Source organism: Pocillopora verrucosa, chromosome 6, assembly GCF_036669915.1.
Source record: "Pocillopora verrucosa isolate sample1 chromosome 6, ASM3666991v2, whole genome shotgun sequence".
Lineage (NCBI taxonomy): Eukaryota > Metazoa > Cnidaria > Anthozoa > Scleractinia > Pocilloporidae > Pocillopora > Pocillopora verrucosa.
This window is the reverse complement of record NC_089317.1, coordinates 20,938,119-20,958,185: the sequence shown is the minus strand read 5'-3', so window position 1 is coordinate 20,958,185 and position 20,067 is coordinate 20,938,119. Positions and strand designations below refer to the sequence as shown.

General features: G+C 39.6%; 2 protein-coding genes across 2 annotated transcripts; one reads left to right on the top strand and one right to left on the bottom strand.

Annotated features, from left to right (window-relative positions):
* Window positions 1–608: 608 nt before the first annotated feature.
* On the bottom strand, window positions 609–8,533 carry LOC131792745 (excitatory amino acid transporter-like). The gene is made up of 7 exons (XM_059110150.2): window positions 7,893–8,533; window positions 5,982–6,024; window positions 5,158–5,450; window positions 4,318–4,551; window positions 3,393–3,587; window positions 2,196–2,330; window positions 609–1,890 (listed from the first exon to the last, which is right to left on the bottom strand). The coding sequence occupies exons 1-7, from the start codon at window positions 8,360–8,362 to the stop codon at window positions 1,656–1,658; spliced, it is 1,605 nt and encodes a 534-aa protein (XP_058966133.1). The 5' UTR covers window positions 8,363–8,533; the 3' UTR covers window positions 609–1,655.
* A 3,385-nt stretch (window positions 8,534–11,918) lies between these two features.
* On the top strand, window positions 11,919–19,176 carry LOC131793398 (ADP-ribosyl cyclase/cyclic ADP-ribose hydrolase). Its single transcript, XM_059110816.2, has 8 exons — window positions 11,919–12,279; window positions 13,302–13,390; window positions 14,116–14,236; window positions 15,206–15,294; window positions 15,597–15,689; window positions 16,480–16,566; window positions 17,663–17,761; window positions 18,729–19,176. Exons 1-8 carry the CDS (start codon window positions 12,004–12,006, stop codon window positions 18,868–18,870), a joined length of 996 nt encoding a protein of 331 aa, XP_058966799.2. The 5' UTR covers window positions 11,919–12,003; the 3' UTR covers window positions 18,871–19,176.
* The last annotated feature ends 891 nt before the right edge of the window (window positions 19,177–20,067 follow it).

The window sequence follows — 20,067 nt, the reverse complement described above, 5'->3', positions numbered from 1 at the left end:
TTTGCGGGTCTAATATGCTAAATAGGGCCCTTATCACGAAGACAACATCGGGCGAGCTCGGATTTCGTAATCGGAAATCTACCCGAGATGACCTCCTTCTGACGGATGTCGGAGTGCGCTTTCCCAATGTCTTTTATCGAAAAATGCCACTTAGTTGATAATTCACGCCATAAGGGTAGTTTAATATTCAAACTAGTGTGTATTTCTATAAAGAAAACACTGTGTTTAACGAGTCCTCTGAATTCCTAAACAACATCCATTGATCTGTTGCGGAAAGGTTTCTTCTTGAAAAGCGTTCAGTTTACAATGCACGATGAACTCCAAAGGCCAAATTTCAAGTTTCATCTTATTTTGACTGGAGAGAAAAAAAAAGTCGATTTCTTTCACGAGGAGCCACTTAAGATGCAAAGTTTGATGCATCCTACCCTTAGCACATTACCGGGAAAAAAATACTTCATTATACTGAGGAGACTTTGGCAAGTTAATTATGAGAAAGCTGGATATGAAGTCATCACTATTTTAGTCACATTTTATTTTCCCTAAAATGAAAAAAAAGAGCAATCTTTTTAAGGAAGAATCAACACAAAATGAAAACGACTTTGGTGAAAACTTAGCAAATATATTCATCATTTATCACGGTTTACACATTGACATTTATGAAGTAAAGATGCCTTGCCTTCCAAGGTCATAGTACATAATCAAGGGAGGATCTCTTGATCTAACAAACCAAATACAAACGCAGGAAAAAATCTGATAAAGTGATCAACTTGCGGATATTAACTATGTTTAAAAAAATATGTGTAACATGGAATTCAGCATCAGCATTTTTGAGACGCTGACGGCGACCAAAAGGATGATGCAACCAGGTCTAGTGTCCATTCATATCAAATAGCCCAGAGCAAAGGCTTCATCCTAGCATTTTGGACTGAACAGTGCAGATAGAAGGATCTGTATTAGGCGCCTGGGAAAAGCAGTCTCAACTTCCAGCTGATGTCTACGTCTCAAAAAATGTCTGAACTAGCGTTTTCTATACATGCATGTATCGACATACCGCATGATGAAGATGACAGTCTTACTCAAGCAATTTAGAAGTTTTTCCTTTTTCTTTTTTCTACGTTTGCTCTTTTTTCCACACATATAAAAGATATAATTTTCTGACAAAGTATCCACCGCGTCACTTCTGACTAATCAAACTTTTTCCCCCTAGTGCAGTAAGATATAAAATATTCACGTGAGTCCTTCACAAACTGTTGTAGATAAGTGTCACGTGTAGTAATCCTAAGAGCAACTGATTAAGTTTAAGAGATTATAATCTCTTGCGAAGTTATACTTTTTTCTAGCAGTTTTAGACCTCCCTGCCTACAGGCTCCTAACCCCTTAACTGACTCCTTTACTGACTTGAACACATTAGTTTCGGTTTTCTTAATGATTACTCAGGAATTGTCCTACCCTACCCTTACTAATATAGTAATAATAAAGATAAGTCTGTATAAACTGGCTGTCTGTCAAGAAAGATGACATTGCCCAACTCTAGTGCTAATAGTTAGCTATAATAAAGTGTTGTATCTTTCTTTTCCAGAAACGTAAAATGGCCTTTTCAAACATCAGCAGCCATATTGGAGTTGACCTACTTAACTTGACTTACTACTCTTGATCTACTCCTCTGAGGACCTCTTAAAACTGGTCATTCTTGGGGAGTAGTTCTGATCTGGGTCTTTTTTAACATAGCGTCCCTCAGACGGTACAAGAAGCTCATGCTTTTCATCTCCCTGTCCACCTTCTTCCATGTCTGCTTGGTCAGCGTTCTTCAGTTCATCACGTGACAGGTGTCCAACTATACCAGCGCCGATTGCATCCCCAAGGACATTTACAACAGTACGGAAGCGATCCCTTGAAAGTCAAACAATGAAGATCAAGACATGAAACTCCGTTTGAAGCGAAATAGATGAATGAATAAATGAAATTATGAATGTATGAGAGAATGAACAGATGGATGAATTATCGAATAAATAAATGAATGAAGGAATGAAGAGACAAGACGGGAGCGCTTTCAAGACCCTTCATATAAATATATACTGGATAAGTTGAAAATATAGAGCCCCTTAAACATTGAGGACGAACAAGAATTATGCGTAGAGTAAAATGGAACTCATAGTTTAAAATACTCTAATAAACGCTGATATCTCTGGTCTTACATGAACCAGTCCACTGCCCAAAGAAGAGCGACATCACTGGTGGGGAGATTAGCAGACTGTAACACAATCAGCATGGTAACCAGGCCTGCAGACGGAATTGCTGCTGCACCAACCGCCGCAGCCATAGATGTCAATCTAAATGATGGAAAAAAATTGACAGAGACATAACTTATCAGCGCCCTTTTGCCTATTCGAAGCATTCATTTATCAAACAGAGACGAAACGCGAAACAGATGCATTAAAAATGAGAAAAAGATGAACGAAACGAGGCTGGATAGAGACGCTCTTCTCTTTTTTTCTTCCATTCTTCCCACTCGTACCATGACGTTTTTTCAAATAAGTTTTAAAATGCCTGGAAGAGGCTTGCCGCATGAAACAAAGGAGAACAGATCCCACTAACACACTCATTAGCTATAGAATGCATACAATTAAGATTGATGTAGGGTAGTAGCCAACGTCAGCGCGGCATGGCCGGCTTTACGGGCCCTCTACTAAAGTAAAGGCGCTGGAGCGGCGAAAACGAACGCAGAGCTCCTTTATTTAGTTCCGCTCAGCTGCCGAGTACTTCAAAGAGCGAACAAAATTGCCAGATACGCGACCAAAGAGGGAAATAAGGTAATCAGTTCTGATTTTTGAGGAGTTAAGCTATCACTTAACATACGGAATCTTCACTTTCAAATTTATGGCCGTGAACCAGCATGATGATTTACCAACTTACTAACGACATAATCTGTTCTTTGCAGACGACTACCATTTGGAAATCCACCTTAAATTGTTTTGCAAATGGATTTTTAATTTAAAATATTCCATCCACAGTACTTCTTTATCAGTTCTGATGATCAGCAGTTAGGATCCAGTTAGTATTAACCGCCGGGATTGGGGAAGTTTGGAGGATTTTGGGGGATCACATGGTTTTCATGACACAACCGTGACACAGCGTTTCATGGCTATCGCTCTGACGAAGGGCTAACGTTCGAAACGTTAGCTTTGAAACTCTTCACGGTGCCCAGTTTACATTATCAACTCAGTTAATATCACTAAATTACCCTGCTATTCTTGACTGAAACAGAGTCCGCTTTGGTTACACAAGAGTTTCTTAAATCAAGTTTTTTATGTAGAGCGTTTTTTTACAGGCACCCAATACACATTTTGGTGAGAGAAGATGTTTCTTTAGCCTCAGAGAGGCAATGTACTTACATAATAGTAATAACCTGTCCTGCCCCAAGGCTGATTCCGTGAAGCTGCGCGATCCAGAGAGCACAAACGCCTTCGTACAACGCGGTTCCGTCCATATTAACGGTGGCACCCAACGGTAGAACGAAGCGACTGATACGTTTGTCTACGTGATTGTTCTGCTCCACACATCTCATGGTGGTTGGCAAAGTGGCCGCGCTGAATTAAAGATGTGATAATTGGAAGTTTTTCAGAAAAGAAATAGGAAACGCCTCTTCTCGCACACATACAGTAATCTGTAATTTTGTTTGGAATACTGGCTTCAATTCACCTTCAGTAATACCGGGGATGAGGGTAGTTAACATGCCTATTTTCCTAAAACCGAGATTTAAGACAGGCTGTGCTCCCTTAACGACAACAGTCCAACGTCGGCAACTCTGATTCCAGGGTCTTTCCAATCAAAGTGATACCGACGACCTCGCCAACAAGATTTCTCTAAGTTCCGCCTTTCGGAAGCCGTAGACCTAACCATCGAACCCGACTCAGCAATATACGGGGCAAGTGGTAACAGAAGGAATCATTTCAGTCAGCTGAAAAGATTTCTGAGACGCCGCTTACAACAAACACGTATGACAATCTTGGTGTCCCTGGAATGGAAACGCACCCTCTGTAATCGACCGACGCACAAGGGATTTACAACTTGACCCTTAACACCCTGACATCAATATGCATATTCTCCATATTGTTTTATATACATTTCCTATGGTGCGTGTAAGGAGAATCTGTTTGAAAATCAAACACTTCTTCAGTCTGTGATCATCTGCTTGAATCTCCTGACCTAAATGTTTGATTCAGGGGTGTTCTTGTAAGAAGAAATTAGATGTTCGTCATGCATGGTTCGAAGGGTTAAGAGCCCTCCAAAAAACACAGAAATTATTATGACACCAACCTGGAATCTGTACCGTACGCTGTAAATATGGCATCCGACATATTTTTGATGTAAATAATCGGGTTTTTCCGCGTGAAGATCAAATAAACCAGCGGCAAAATTATAAAGCCGTGGCAGAGAAGACCAGCGATGGCGGTACCCATAAGATACCCCAGCATTTTGAATGCCTGCCCAATATCACCCATGCCGGCCAGCTTAGCAGCTATCAAACTACATATTCCAATCGGAGAGAGCCTGGTGAAAAAAAGGTGATGATTAGCGTTGAAATTAAACAGCTTAAATGGGGTGGTGTTCGATTTTCCTGTTTGTTTTGGTCAAAATCCATCAAAAATTTTCAACCACCACGGATACCACTTATCACTTTCCTCAGCGAAATTCTGATAATGCTCATCATCCTTCTGGTTTACTGCTGTGGCTTTATGATTTTCAAGTTCTCGTGCAGTAATAAAAAATACAATTTTTTGGCCAGCCAATTTCTACTAGAATTTGACAAGTTTATTTATTTAATTCAATCAGAAGAAGAAACATCTTATCTTAATTTTAAGAAGTGTCAGGCCAAACTTAGTAGCATCTTTTTTACTCCTCGGAATTTGAATTCTCTCATGCTGTGTTTATCACTTCCTTGGTAACATGATGGACAAAACGCGAAGCGGCCATTTTGATAATCAGCAAACAATTATATTAAGATCTAAAATCCCGATACCGGCTTTTGAACAATTCTTGCTGGCATATCCTTCCTCTCCTCTTTCCCAGGCCCTTAGTGATCTACAACCTAGCATAGTCTTCTTTATTTTCATTAATTGCGACTCATTACTTTAGTCATTGCGATGAATATCTTACCACATGACTAATGATACCATTTCCATGACGATTTCGTTCAGCGACTCAATGAAGGCTCTCATGGGCAATCCACGCTCTCCAACGCGCCCCAACACGATACCGAACACAATAGAAAATACCACCAACCCAAGGACGTTCATATTTCGGGAAGCAATTTCGAGTCCCGCGGGAACCATCGATGATCCCGGAGCTAGTTCCTCTTCCTTCAGAACTGTGTAATTGTGAGTCCCGTTCCTAATTGTCTCGTTGTATTCTTTAACATCGGGTTTGACAGTCTTGTATTTGGTACGTTTCTGACAATAAAGATTAACCACAAAAAAAGAAAAGACTTGCTTAAAAAAATAAAGAACTCGAATTCAAAGACACAAGTCCTGGGGGGTGGAACTCGCCATGTTCATTAGACTTTACAGGGGTACCCTGCCAAATGGATAAACTTTTTCAGGTCAAAGATGTACGAAAGGAAAGGGATTTCCCGAGTGAAGGTATAGAGTAGCTTTTAACAGTCTATAGGAAGGGGTTACACAAGAAATAAAATGAGTAAAAGCTACTCTGTTAAAAATTGAACAAAAAACCCAGAAACGTTTTAACCATCCTCCCTCTCTGGTAAGCCCCGCTCTCTAATATGAGCCTCCCCCCCTTCCATGTTTGGCTTCAAGTTTCTCCCTATTCCTCCAGCACCTCGAGAACAAAGACTATCTCGTTCTAAATTAGAGACTCTGCAGAATTAAAAAAAAAAAAAAATGATTTTCGGTAGCTTTCATTTTTTTTGCCACCAAATCTACGGAATGTTCCAGCGGTTGAGGACTAATTTAGAAACCACTAACCTGTATGAAAGCTGCCTCCACAAGGTTCACCGGAAAGCAGCTCCTGTAATGCAATAATAAGGAATCAGAAATAAAATGAAGAGACAAAAGGCTCCTAGTCCAAGTTTTAAGATACTTTAGTTTCATTAAAGTTTATTATCGATAGCCTATCTTACGGAAGTCTGTTGTCCGAGACGTTTGCGTGAAGGCTGATCTCGATTTGAAGGTAGCCTTAATAATAATACGATGGTTTTCCGCAGGGAAATCAGTGTTGTCAAGGAGACCTCCACAAACAAGAGAATCGTTTTCCGAGACGTTTGCGTGAAGGCTGATCTCGATTTGAAGGTAGCCTTTATAATAATACGATGGTTTTCCGCAGGGAAATCAGTGTTGTCAAGGAGACCTCCACAAACAAGAGAATCGTTTTCCTTAGGCGAAGATGCTAGTGCGGCCGTTAAAAGTACACCCGGTAGAATCGACACATCCCAGACAACGCCGTGATCTTCCCTATCTGCTCCCTGATTTCTTCCTTTCAAAATACGAAAGTATGCGAACAGTGAAGCTATCTAGCCCAGTGGCTTTATGAGACCGAATATTCTTAAGGTCATTGTCAATTATCATCTTTCAATGTTTGGCCGAATAAAATAGCCCTCTCTGGGTTTGGGTAAATTTGCTGATATATATCCCCTTGGTATCGAAAGAAAAAAACTTTCTTAAAGACACAAATTTCCTTCCTGAGATCACATCGATAAATTGCGAGTTATTTGCCCAGACAGTGTAAAAGTGTAGGCCGTTTGCTATTCAAAACGCAACCGATCGGGAATCTTAAGATAAACTTGACACCCTTAGTAACAGTAGATGACGGGCGTGACAGAAAAAAAGACGGAAAAATGACGAAAAAGACGGAAATATACCAGAGAAAAAACTCGTGCCCGGCGAAATCAAGCCCCTTTTCTGACGCCGCATCATAACTGATTGGAATGGAATGGAATGTGACTGGGAAAAGTGATTTGGTGATAATTTACATGCATGGTCAGTCAGGAACTAACAATCATTCTACGCAAACATGAATTGAAATTATTGAACTCCATCACAGTCCCTGCCAGCAGAACCCCCGGTGTTGTAAAATTAGAATAATAAAAAACTGTAGACAGATAAGCTTATTCATTAAATTTTGTCAGGGGTCCTTGACCGAAAGATGAAACGTACATTCATTTTCATTATCCGTCATACTAAAGGTTGCTTAAAAGGCTTATCATTTTATATTACAATTACAATGCGTCGTAGAATAATATATGTATATATTTTTTAATGTTTTATGTTTCATGTTTCTATTAATATGTTGACCCAACTGTACAAACATTGTCATCTCTGTAAATATTCATGTGAGTTAGAAACAATTTTACTTGACTTGACTTGAAAAGACCTCACGTTATGACGTCCATCTGAAGTGGAATATTCTTGAAACAGATGTAACATTGATGTCATGTTATTGTAGTCAACTGAATTTAGGCTGTCAACTAAGACAAATATATTTGCATTTTGTATCCCTTCACAGTGGTGGATATTGTTTTTCAAGCTAAACGGTTGTGTTAGTGATCTACCATTTCATGGAGTCTTGATGCACTGTCACGGAAATCATCAACGGAATCGATTATCGACGGAACTGAGTGAAAATAGTTTTAAAATGGAAACAAAAGTGCTTCAGACCTTTCTAGTATAACCAAGTGAAAGGAATAATTTGCATTTCTGCGCTTATTTACTTAAAAATATTGCGCCTGCGGCCAAGTTTCGCTGGCGAAAAGTTGACCGTGACACATAGTATGCATGGAATAACAAGGAATAACAGATTAATTTTGCACTGTCGCCATTTCCAACAGACTTGACAATTGTCATTAATATGACAAATATCAATCCATAATCAAAGCTCACCTCAAAAGATCGAGAAGCGAATCGAGACCACGATAAGGTCGCGAGAGCTTTTCGTCGGTTCCTTCAGGTTTGCTGCGTTCTCCCGGGCGTATAGAAAGGACCAAGACGATTCCAAGAAGCACAGCGATCAGCATAGTTCCCATGTAGTAAAGCACAGTTCGACGACCAATTCTTCCAGTGGCTTTGGAGTCCAGCGTGGCCAAGGCGGTGATCAAACTTGCAACAATCAGCGGCAGGATTAGCAACTTCAGCATGTTCATGAAGAGCTCACCCGGAAAACCAATCAACATGATAGTAGTAGCTTTCTTTTCTGGGTCTTTGATATCGTTCACACTCTTGTTTACCGATAAACCGATAATGAAGCCGACGAGCACTCCCAAAATAATGAGGACGAGAAGTAGTTCTTTGCGAATGTGGTGCAAGACTTTACCGCAGCAGGAACGCAAACGTTCGTTCTTACACCTGCCCATGATTTATCAACTTTCCTTTCCGGCCTTCACTGGACTTGGAATTGCTAAGATGAGTTCGCTACGATGTACAACCCAAGCTGTGGAAACTACACCACGCGGGATAAAGTGTTTGTAAATAGTGTGATTGTTTGGCGTCTCGATCAGTCTCGCCTGGGTTGACAGGAGTTTTCTGTCAGCTGGGGGCGTGTTAAACAAAGCGTTTGAGGCGTCGGGTCAAGCGATTGCAATGTTTACGTACTCGGAACTGGACGCCATCCAGGGAATGTGGAGAGCGCTTAGGACTCTTCTCAAATTCCCTTTTTACAATTTACAGTCTAATAAACAATTAATTTTGCGCAGTTGTTATGAAGACCGAGAGATTTCTTGCTTTTCGGTTTTGTCAAACTTTTGAACATGAAATATGTGTACCGTATTTTAAATTTTTCACAAGCATTCCAATCGTGTTCATTTCACTAAACAATTTTGTGCCAGGATGGAAAAGAGAAAATTGTTCACGCTCAGGTTGCTCTGGGACCAAAGTGCTGCAACTTTATTCGAATATTTTTCTTTTTTTTCGGCTTTCATGACATTTTTCTCAGCTTAGCCCGTAGCCAGTGGAGCCTTACTGGAACTCGCTGGAGATAACTTCGGGCCATCATTTCATGGAAGTTTCTAAGTGGAGGGACTGTTCTCAATACACATCTAACAATTTAGCACCTTATGGAAGCAAACACTGTAAATTGCGTCCACGCCTCAAGGGATGTTTGGCCTTCTCGACCCAACCGATGCCGGATTCATAAGTTACCATAGCTTCGCAATGCGTCAGACGGAGGTCATCTTGGGTCGACTTTTAGATCACGAAATTCGAGCTCGCGCGACGCGAGTCCTAAAGGCCTTAAGTTAGACTCGCAGAGTAAAATAGGATGGAACACGTACACACTTTATTTTGGCTTTCGAATTTGAACTTGCATTTTTTTATTATTTTTTTAGCATAGTTTCTAACTAACAAAAGGCCTCCTTTTCACGGCTGGCTGATCACATCCTGTTATGATCATTGAAGACATATGTAAGCAATTTCCCAGGAATAGGATTTCTGTGGGCAAAGGGGATGAAACACCGAAAATGGTTTTACAAATGATTATTTGTCTTCAATAGAGAGAAGAGAGAGTTCATAATCTTTATTCCTAAAATAAAGCTTCTGGATTAAATATTCATTTACTTGTAAGACAATGAAAGCAATCACGCAAAAAAACAAAAAAACAAAAAAACAAAAAACAAAAAAGATCCTGAAAGTCATTTGAATTCTTGTCTGGGTAATTTGAATTGAACGCCATCTTCTTTCCAGAGGTAAAGCGCTATGTTGTTATTTCTAATATAATAATTACTGACAAACTTGTGCGTAGGTATGTCACGATTTGTTGTTGGGAATACTGATTACACTGTCAAAAATTCCTGCGAATTTGCGGATTTCACAAGAGATAAAACTCTTAACGCTTGTGAAGAATTAGTATCTTTCGACGTTGTTTCGCTCTTCACTAAAATCCCTGTCGATCTTGCCGTTAAGGTTGCGGAGGAGAGACTCAGAAAAGATGCTTCCCTTGGACAAAGAACTTCTTTGCCTGTGGAGGATATTATTCATCTGCTGTCTTTTTGCCTCAAAACCACGCAATTTACATATAACGGCACCTACAATCAACAAGTTTTTGGTACAGCGATGGGTTCGCCCGTCTCTGCTGTCATTGCTAACATGGTAATGGAACACGTGGAACAAAGGGCCTTAGCCACTTCACCGGTTAAACCCTTTTTCTGGAAAATGTCGATGATGTTATTTCTGCGGTATCCGGAAATGAAGCGGAGCGCCTCCTGTCGCATTTGAATTCAGTAGAGCCGTCGATCCAATTCACCCTTAAGCGTGAAAAGGATAGACATTTGCCCTTTCTTGATTTAAATGTGTCCAGAGGAGTTCAGGGTAATTTAGAGACAAGTGTCTACCGTAAACCTACCCACACCGACAAATACCTCGCTTTCGATTCTCACCAGCCTATTTGCCATAAAAAGTCTGTAGCCAAAACTTTACTTAGGAGGGCTGACTATCTACCATCTTCACTCGATTCGAAGGCTGAGAAGAGGAAATGTGTTTCCAATGTCCTAAAGGCAAATGGCTATACAAAAACCTTTCTCTGTAACTGCCAAAAACCAGTTACAACTAGTAACTCTCTTGATGAAAGGGAACCAGCGACTGGTTTTGCTGTTATTCCTTACATTCAGGGTGTTACGGAACCCATCAAGAGAATTTTGAATAGCCACAACGTTAAAGTTGCTCAAAAAACCTTTTCAGACTTTGGGGCATATTTTCGCCAAACCTAAGACGGATCCTGTCACGAAAGGACAACGAACCGACGCCATTTAGTCTATTCCTTGCAATGACTGTGACAACGAATCCATCGGACAGACCAAACGCCAATCGCTCTGACGAAGGGCTAACGCTCGAAACGTCAGCTTTTTTACTCTTTACGGTGGCTAATTTACGTTTTCAACCCAGTTGTTAACACTAAATTACCTGCTATACTCTCCCACCGACGCAGCACCACAGTTTCTTTAGAAACCTACCCCTTTAGACCAAACGTCAGTTTGGTACGCGTTTGAAAGAGCATCAAAAAGCGGTTTTCCTTTGCAAAAATTCAGCTTTATCGGAGCACACATGCCTAACTAACCATACAATTGGGTGGGATAACTCTAAAATTATCACCACTAATCGGCGTTACCACCAGCGCCTTTGTTTGGAGGCTTGACATATTAACTCCGCCCACACACTCCTTTAAATCGTGACGATGGCGGTTTGCTCCCTGACGCCTATTTACACCTTGCCAGAAAAAAGGCCGCTAATTAGTGATCATATAAAAGGACCTCTTGTTGCAGCGTTTAGATCACTCCTGATGAAGGCACTAGACGGGAGTGTCAAAACGTTGGGTCTATGAATTGTAACTTCTTCGGTTACATTCATTAAATCTGTAAACCAGAGTAGCATCAAACCAAGTATGATTGTCCACCTGGCTGCCGTGTGAACTTTAATATATTTTAAATGGACGGTTAGTTTGCAATCTGTCTATTTTAAAGGAGGGTTCAATGAAACTCAAATCAATTATGACCATGCCTGCATTTTAAGATGCTAGTAATTTTTTTAATTAATATGTAGCTTCCTTAATTAATTTAAATATGTGACTTTAATTTATCCTCGTTCACAAATTTCAGGATCATTCAAGGATGACGTTTGGTCTGTTTTTTTAATCTATCTAGTATTTTGATATAATTTTTTTAAAAAATAAGGGGCTACGTGGATATTAAGACAATACAAGAGACGGGACATATCTTTGGGATATCGTTTCATCGAAATTTCACAATTAAGGGACTCTTGTGATCTCAATTCACGGTTAACAATTTCGTAATAACGACTAAAGCCAAAACAACGCATTGCAGAAGGACACAGTTCAAATTACGTTATATGCCCCACGCCTCCTCAACTCAAGCAGGAATTCGTAAAGCATGAAACAAGAGGCGTGACGTTTGGATCTATAAATAAAAGCATTTCCTGTTTGTCTCTATGAAACCCATTTAGCATGAAATCGCAAGTGCAGTGAGAGTACAGACGGTCAGACATTAGAATGGCCATGAAAATTGTTTTATGGATGCTAGTGATTTTAGTTTCCTTACATTCAATATCATCGCATGGCTCGGCGAGATATTTAAAGGAAATTGTCCTCGGTAGATGCTGGGACTTTCAACGGCAAAAGACGTCCGAGGTCACCCCCAAGAACTGTTCGAAATTATGGGAAACATTTCACAATGCATTCGCCTTCAAGGACCCGTGTGCAACGAATTTCTCTGATTATGAACCTTTCTTTGATGAAGTTGGAATGGACATTGTCAAAAGGGATAAGGTAAGATGGAAAAGAGACACGCTCCCAAACCGCAATTACGAAAATCTGACTGCTGACTTAATTTTATCACTAACTAACTTCATTCGATTCAGTTGGATGATTCGGACAAGTTGGCGCACAGTGTCACTGTTTACGTAAATTAATCAGGAACATTGATGGAGAACTTAACAACTTAAAACTTGAATTCTCACTAACAATCCGCCAGCATAGTGAATTTGTGTAAGAGAACAGGCAAAGATAGTTTGTATTCTCAAGTCGAAAACAGTGGGAGACCTTTTTCCTGGATCGAGGGAAAAAGCAACTCGTAACTACATTAGCAGCTTTTTTTTGTTAGTTACCATGTCTACCTATTTATCTCTCAAATATTTCGATTCGACATCGACAGGTGATCGTTTGACGCGATGAATATTTTAATTCAGAACTGAGTTTCATTTTTCCGCATTCAAAGCGTGGCCGTTAATGCAACGTAACTGAAAGCTCCAAGTGACATACGTGCCGCTAGTGGACTGCGTGACATTATATGCTAATTAGTAAAGAACTGAAACCTTGCACGCTCCTATGGTGTTTATCGCATATAAGTAAATTAACTTTTAGCCCAATAAATTGGCAATTGGTGTTGGCTACAGCAGCATATACATCTTTTATGAAATTACTAGTTATTTTGTGCATAATGCGATGGTTCTTCTTTTCTTTTCTTTGTTGCTGCGTCAACAAGGATATTTCGCACGCGCTAAACACCAAGGCTGCAATATTCGATGGCCTCTGAGTTTGTTTACAAGTAGATACACTGCACAAAAGTCGGTAAGATAGAATGGTTCCCTACAGTTTAATGAAAGGCAAAGACTAAATGAAAATTAGAAGTAACTGTCAAGCATCGACATACTTTTACTTCCTTCACTTTAGAGTGTAAACAATGATAATAAAATCATTAACTCTATCAGTAAAGGAATAAACAGTAACTTCAAATAAGGTGATAAGGAACACTCGTCCTAATTTGTCTTCCACCGATGTTTTCGTATTAGAGTCTCTTTTGGTCAGGAACCTACAAAGAAGCTCACGAATACTCGGACTTTAACTCCAGGCTGACTACATTAGAAGATACAATGGCAGGGTAAGTAAGCTCAGATGTTAGTGTATTTACCGTCAGAGTCTCTTAAGCCCCACAGTACAAAGTCCTTTCCTTTTTCGTGTTACGTCCATTTTCTGTTTCTCCCCTTCCCTCGCCCCAACCTCTCCAGAAAAAAGCTTCCGTAGAGATTTCCTGGTACCCAATCATACTCAAAAAACCACGCACAAGCAGAATATAATTTTTCAGTTTGGCGGTATTACACATGCGCAGTCATTATTTGCTTAATAAGCAGTTTTTGTTGGTCCCTTGGCAGGGTTTTAGCCAATAAAAAAGGAGGAAAATATGTGGAATAATGACTTTCTGCTACATGTACTAAATTACTATAACAGGGAGAAAGAAAATTATGTGTGTTGAGTGAGGTGAAATTGTTTTAGTTTTGCGATAAGTAAAATAAGTAATGGTTTACATTAAAAACTTAATTGTTTAATTAGTTCTCATCTAACACCTCTGGACAGCGTCTGTAATCTAAATAGGTTAAAGAGTGATTTGTTTTTTCATGGCATGACAAACTTCCATACTCAGAATTAAAGAAATGATTATGAAAATATAAATCCGTTGCACTCGTCATTAACTATTCCGTATTTGGAGAGATAAAGAAAAAATCTTTTAGCTCCTTTAAAACATATGACAGAAAAGTCATCGTTTAAGTCTCTTGTTGGCTTAGAATCAATAAGCATTGATTTGAAACCTTTTTGTTTTGCAAACAGATGGATGATGAATGGCTTAACTTGGTGTGGTTCAAAAAATAAATCATCTGATGGTATTAACTACGATTCCTGTCCAAATTGCAGTCACTTCAAAGCATTTTGGGGCTTAGCTTCAAGAAGAGTAAGCTTTGTTTGGTTGTCCGACATTTTTCGTATGAGCGCTGTATATATGTGAGATGACGTAGATCGGCTAACTGGAAATTCCCGAATAACACATTTTTAAAAGTTGGCTATTCGAGTTTGTTTATGTAGCCATTCGTGGTGATTTTGCTTTTGCGGCCGCCAATTTATTAGGCCCACATTCGCTCTTTACACCTTAACATCAGTTGGTTAATTCTCCATACTGTTCTCTATACGCGTCTTATGTTACATATAAGGAGAACTTGCGTGATAATCGAGAATTACTTGACCTCGCGAAGTCCTTTCCTTTATTCTCATGACCTTAACGTTTAATCAGGGAGTGATACTGTTGGGAGAAATTAGATGCTCGTCACTCTCTGGGGTTAAAGGGTTAAGCTACCCCCTTATTATTTTAAAAAATAGGATCATTGGATAATGCAATTCAAGAGTTTTATTGGCTTAGCCATCATGGGTTATGAGCCATTATACCATGCTCTACAGATTTGATAAGTATACACGTGAAAAAAATGAAATTGACAAAATGAAGTTGACTATCTATCAACTCATATCCAGCGGGCGCTCGTGTGATAATTGTTAATTAGGCCTCATGTTACAGATAAGTTCGCGTGATCTAAAGGTATCTTAAAGCCCTTTAAAAAATGACAACAAATGCCCCACTTACTTACTGAGTAAGTGATTTTCCATATCGAATGCTTTCCAATTGAGTTTTCAAGTAGAGAGGAAAATCTAAAACAATCCATATATTATTTTGTCGATGTTATCCCTGGTTTTGTTTTCTATTTAAAGATTATATGCTTTGAACAAGGAGTTTACCGGTTTTTTTGTGCGTTTTCGCTTCAAGTATTCACTTTTAAAACAATCTCAGTCAGTCAGTACATCCGGCTACCATTGCTTTTATGCATCATGTAACTCCAAGCTGATATCCTCTTGTTATCATTCAATGTACTAGTTTGCAGAGAAAGCCAGTGGAATCTCTCATGTCTTGGTCAACGGATCGCGGTTAATAAACGGGACACCAGCTGCTTACTCAAGAACGAAGTAAACTGTTTCCTTTTTAATGAAGGGTCTGACATTTCTTTCAAAAATTCCCTTTCATGCATGATATCATGAGTTTGAAAAAAAAAATATAGAAGATAAATGCGAGGCGTCACGGCGTAGCTCTCTCGGCCTCCGTTTGTTGGGATACGTCATTTTAAGATTAATCCTCAGTTTTCGACGCAAACGTATCAGTTCCTTCCGTCCTCTCAAGATAAATGTTTCCTTTTTCTTTAATTGTTAAATATTTAATTTCCTCTTAAATCGTTGTACGATGTTTCAATCCTTTTTTTTTTTTGTTTCAGTTTCTTTGGAAGTATGGAGCTTCCAAACCTTAACAAAAGCCAAGTCATTGAGCTGAAAATTCTAGTGGTCCATAACATCGGTGGTCCCATTTTGTAAGTTGATTTTCAATTATCTACTTTCATGTGCGCTTCATGACAGTTTTACCGGAACTCATTACTAAACTGGACTTTGTACAAAAAATCTATTGTTAGGATTGCAGATAAAAGTTTTCATGGGCCTTCATCTAATGATAGATTCGCTTTTCCGCCTTTCAGTGTTATCCAAACTAACATAATGAGAAATCTCTCCCAAGTGGTTTTCCCCCTGCGGTGAACCTTTCCCTTAGATTTCACTTAACCTAAGGGGTAGTGTCGTTTCAGCCCCCCTATTTAATTTCCCAGTTATAATCAAAGATGTAGCCGATTCAGTGTTATTAGGGTGTTTGGGCGGGAGATGGGACTTAAGGAACTAAGGACAGATCTAGGAAATTCTGACTGAGGGGGAAAATCCAAACGTTGATCCAGAAGACAAAAAGGGCTTTTTCTCTGTATTTGCTCTACTCTAATACCTAAATAAACTTAGTAACTTTCAGGACATGTAAACTTTTTATGTGTTTCAAGCTAAGAAGAATTTGTAAGAATTTCGGTGTCAGTCCCCCGAAACCTCGGCCTTTCCACTGGATCTGCTCTGGGTATTTTGTCTGGTTCTAGTGCAGCCTCCTCGTAGCGTTTTTAGCATAGACAAAGACATTCCAGTCATTCTATTCATGAATCAGCTCTTTGATTTTTCTTTTTGTTTTAATATGTGAAATTGAACTGTTAGCCAGACATGATTTAACAATGAGCTTTTAACAAAAATTATTAATTAGGATAGATAATATCTTTTATCTGACAAATAACACAGGGAGGTTTGTGGCAATGGCTCGATCAAAGAGATGGAGGAGGATGCTAACAAAAGAGGCATAAAAACGACTTGCCTCGATGACCCGGCGTAAGTATACCCTCCTAAATGGAACAGAGTAAAACGGGTGTGGTTCTAAAGTGGCACGACGTAATTCTCAGTTTTTGTCTAATTTCCAGTCGAATTCTCATGAGATAGCGATACCGATTCTATGAAACCCAGCACTCATTGCGACTTTTCAGGGCTCCAGTGGAGAAAAGCTTTATAAAAATTTCAAAGGGATGGCAAAACTCCTACATTTCATCTTTATTAGATTAAGCGGTAAATTATTACGGTGGCTACATAACAGATGACCCGGAGTAAGTATAACTTTAAAATAGAGTGAAATGGGCCTCCTCAAGGGGGGAAGGTATACCTCTCATTTTAGGCCATTCTCTTTCTAATTCCAAGTATCCTTCTTACATGATAGCACTTCCAAGTCCAAGAAAACCGGTGCTCCTCAAAAGAAGAGCTTTATAAAATTTCAAAGCCGTAACAAAGCTACATCTCCAGAATTTATGACCGATAACAGAGTTTTTGTAGCAAAAGACAACTGAATTACTGCGTTTTTATCTATTTGTATGGTTGGGGCCAAGAAAGGATTCCCTCCTGTTGGGGCACAATAAGCGAATAATTAAAATAGTACTACTTCAATAGATCAAAATTGGGCTTAAAATCCGGTTTTTTTTAAAGTTCTTGTAACATTGCTCTAACTCCTTTGTTTGTCGTGGTATTACCATCATAAGGAACCTTAAGCAGTCCAGATAGCAACGCCGAGGAAGACGTGGGCTTAAAAAAATGATCTATATTGTTAGTTAGAATTGCGCAAATAGCTAGACATGTTTGCCGCCTCTTTCAGCGCCACACCTTAACCTCAGCATAACGTATTTGGGCAGCATTGAGCTCCAAATCCAAACTTAAATAATTTGCCGTTGGGGTTTCCCTTTCCACACCATGCAAGCTCCGATGATTTCACGTTGTTGTTTTGCAGAGGACGGTTTGCTTAAGTTCGTTATATGGTGACCATTAATGACGCATATGTAACTAATTCTCTTACATCGTGTGCCTCCTAAAGAAGGAGCATTGTGAATAACTTTAGAGGAATGCGCAATTTTCATGGTTAACGTTTTCATGTTTCGTCTTTAAGGCAAATTCAACATCTGCTGTGCGCTGATTTCCCAGAATCTCGCGTGTGCCGGTTCCTTCGTAGTGCAACAAGGAGTGTAACAAAGGCCGTGAGTTGTGGGTGGGTTGACTTCATCTGTTTTCATTATTTTCAGTGAGAACATCGACAATCAAACCTTAGAGCAGTGATAAACGACGCCATCCCATTCCATTTATTAAGACGAGTTTCGTTCCTCTTACTTAAGGTGTTTTCTTTCATTCTCTAGTTTCCTCGTCCTTTTTCTCATCACCAAGAATAGCAGCATATGATACAAATAGCTCTAAAACAAACAAACAAACTAACAAATGATGACGCACTACCCTTGAAAACTTTTTCTCTAATAAAGGAAGAGAGGATATAGCGGTGATCTCAGGAGAAAAAAAATTTCGAGGAATTTGTGCAACATCAACAAAATAAAAGTTTAAAAGTCAGTTCCCCCCTTCCCCTCTACCCTTTTCCCCCTCCCCCTTCCATTTCTCCCTTCCCTCCTTCCACTAACCCCTTTTCCTCCTCCCCTTCCCCCTTCCCCTCTTCCTTTCCCCTCCTCCCCCCTTCCATTTCTCCCTTTCCCCTCTTCCCCTTTCCCCCTTTCCTTCCCCCTCCCTATTCCCCCTTCCCCTCTTCCTTTTTCCTCTTCCCCCCTTCCATTTCTCCCTTTCCCCTTTCCTGTTCCCCCCTCCCTATTCCCCCTTCCCCTCTTCCTTTCCCCTCCTCCCCCCTTCCATTTCTCCCTTTCCCCTCTTCCCCTTTCCTCCTTTCCTTCCCCCTCCCTATTCCCCCTTCCCCTCTTCCTTTTTCCTGTTCCCCCCTCCCTATTCCCCCTTCCCCTCCTCCTTTTTCCTCCTCCCCCTTCCATTTCTCCCTTTCCCCTCTTCCCTTTTCCTCTTTTACCCTTTCCCTTCCCCTTCCCCCTTACTCCTCCCCCCTTCCCTCCCCTCCTAATACCCTCCACAACGCCTCGAGTTTGAGCAATCCACCCATATCCTGTCCATCCTATTTTATAACCTACCGATATAAATTTATTTTATCATCCTCTTGACTGCTTTAGATCTTGGAAGCTGGTAGCTATTCTGATGATATCGATTACTGGAGCTGTTCTTCTGGTTGCACTAATTGGAGTAATTTATGTCAGCAGTAAAAAGAAAAAAAACCCCTTTTCATTTAAATACAGACAACATATACAGGAATAAACTGTAAAACATCTAAAGGTCTTCCTTTGAAACTTAGCAAACGCTGAACATTTTGATTTTAATCTGACAGGTCAGTTGTGTAGTAAACTATCAACGTCAAGTTCAAAATGCGCAAACAATCCCCAAACTACCAAAATTATCACCGTTGTCATTTGCGGTTTAGTTTCCGACACCAAGAATTTACCTTGAAACACATATCACTTAAAAAAATATTTGGTGTCCACAGCTGTCTGAGTCTCACAGTACTTTTTGATTTGATTGTAATTCCTATGGAAATTGACGAAATATACTTGTGCTTAAAAAGTTGATGTGGAGCTTTGAGTCTTATGCATGATTATAAAAAAAAAGTTACACCAATCACCTTTCTTTTCGAGAGAGTTGCACGAACTTCATCCCATGGTGTATATTTTGCTGCTTGTTCACGCTTAAATCTTTTTCAATGTTCGGCCAAATTTCAAACAAAGGTATCCAAGTGGAGGTGGCTACTTTATCTCTCATTTCGTTCCGATTGACCTCTCCTACATTTGCAATGATGTTTACTTGGACAATCGGCATAGGTCAAAGGGCAAGATTTATGTATCGGACTAACTCATTTTCGCCGTTATTGGCTGGATCGTGTCATTAGTTATTTCATTTGCGTCGCTAATGTCAAAGAAGTATTGTGTTATGTTTCTTATAAATAAGATGATCCCACGTACTGTTTGTATTTTGTGTAATTCAGTGGAGGGTTAAACGAGTCTCAAGGCTCATTATGACTTAAGCCTGCATTTTATAGAGCAAGTCCTTTTCCAGTGGAAAGGTTGCCCTCTCAATTTGATATGTGATCCACTCCTCCTTCACAAATGCCAGGGTCGTTTAAGAGTGTCTTTTGGTCTATTATAAGTCTATCAATATTTAGCCAACATCTGTTGGCTGCTTACATGAATAGTGTAAAGCTAATGACTGTAAAAAATCAAGTTACGAAAAAAAGAAGCTGTAATCCAAACTTCGTAGAAAATATGTATAAACTTGTTAAATGAACCACAATATTTGGCTATAAAAATGAAACCTCCGAATATTCGTAAAATTCCAAACAAAGGGGTAACAAATTTACGCGATCGAAAGCTCAAAAACAACTAACTAAAACTCGGCGAAAACAAACAAAAGGTACGCGAAAATTGTTCACGTCAGTTTCCAATGTCAAGGTTAGAGTTTTTG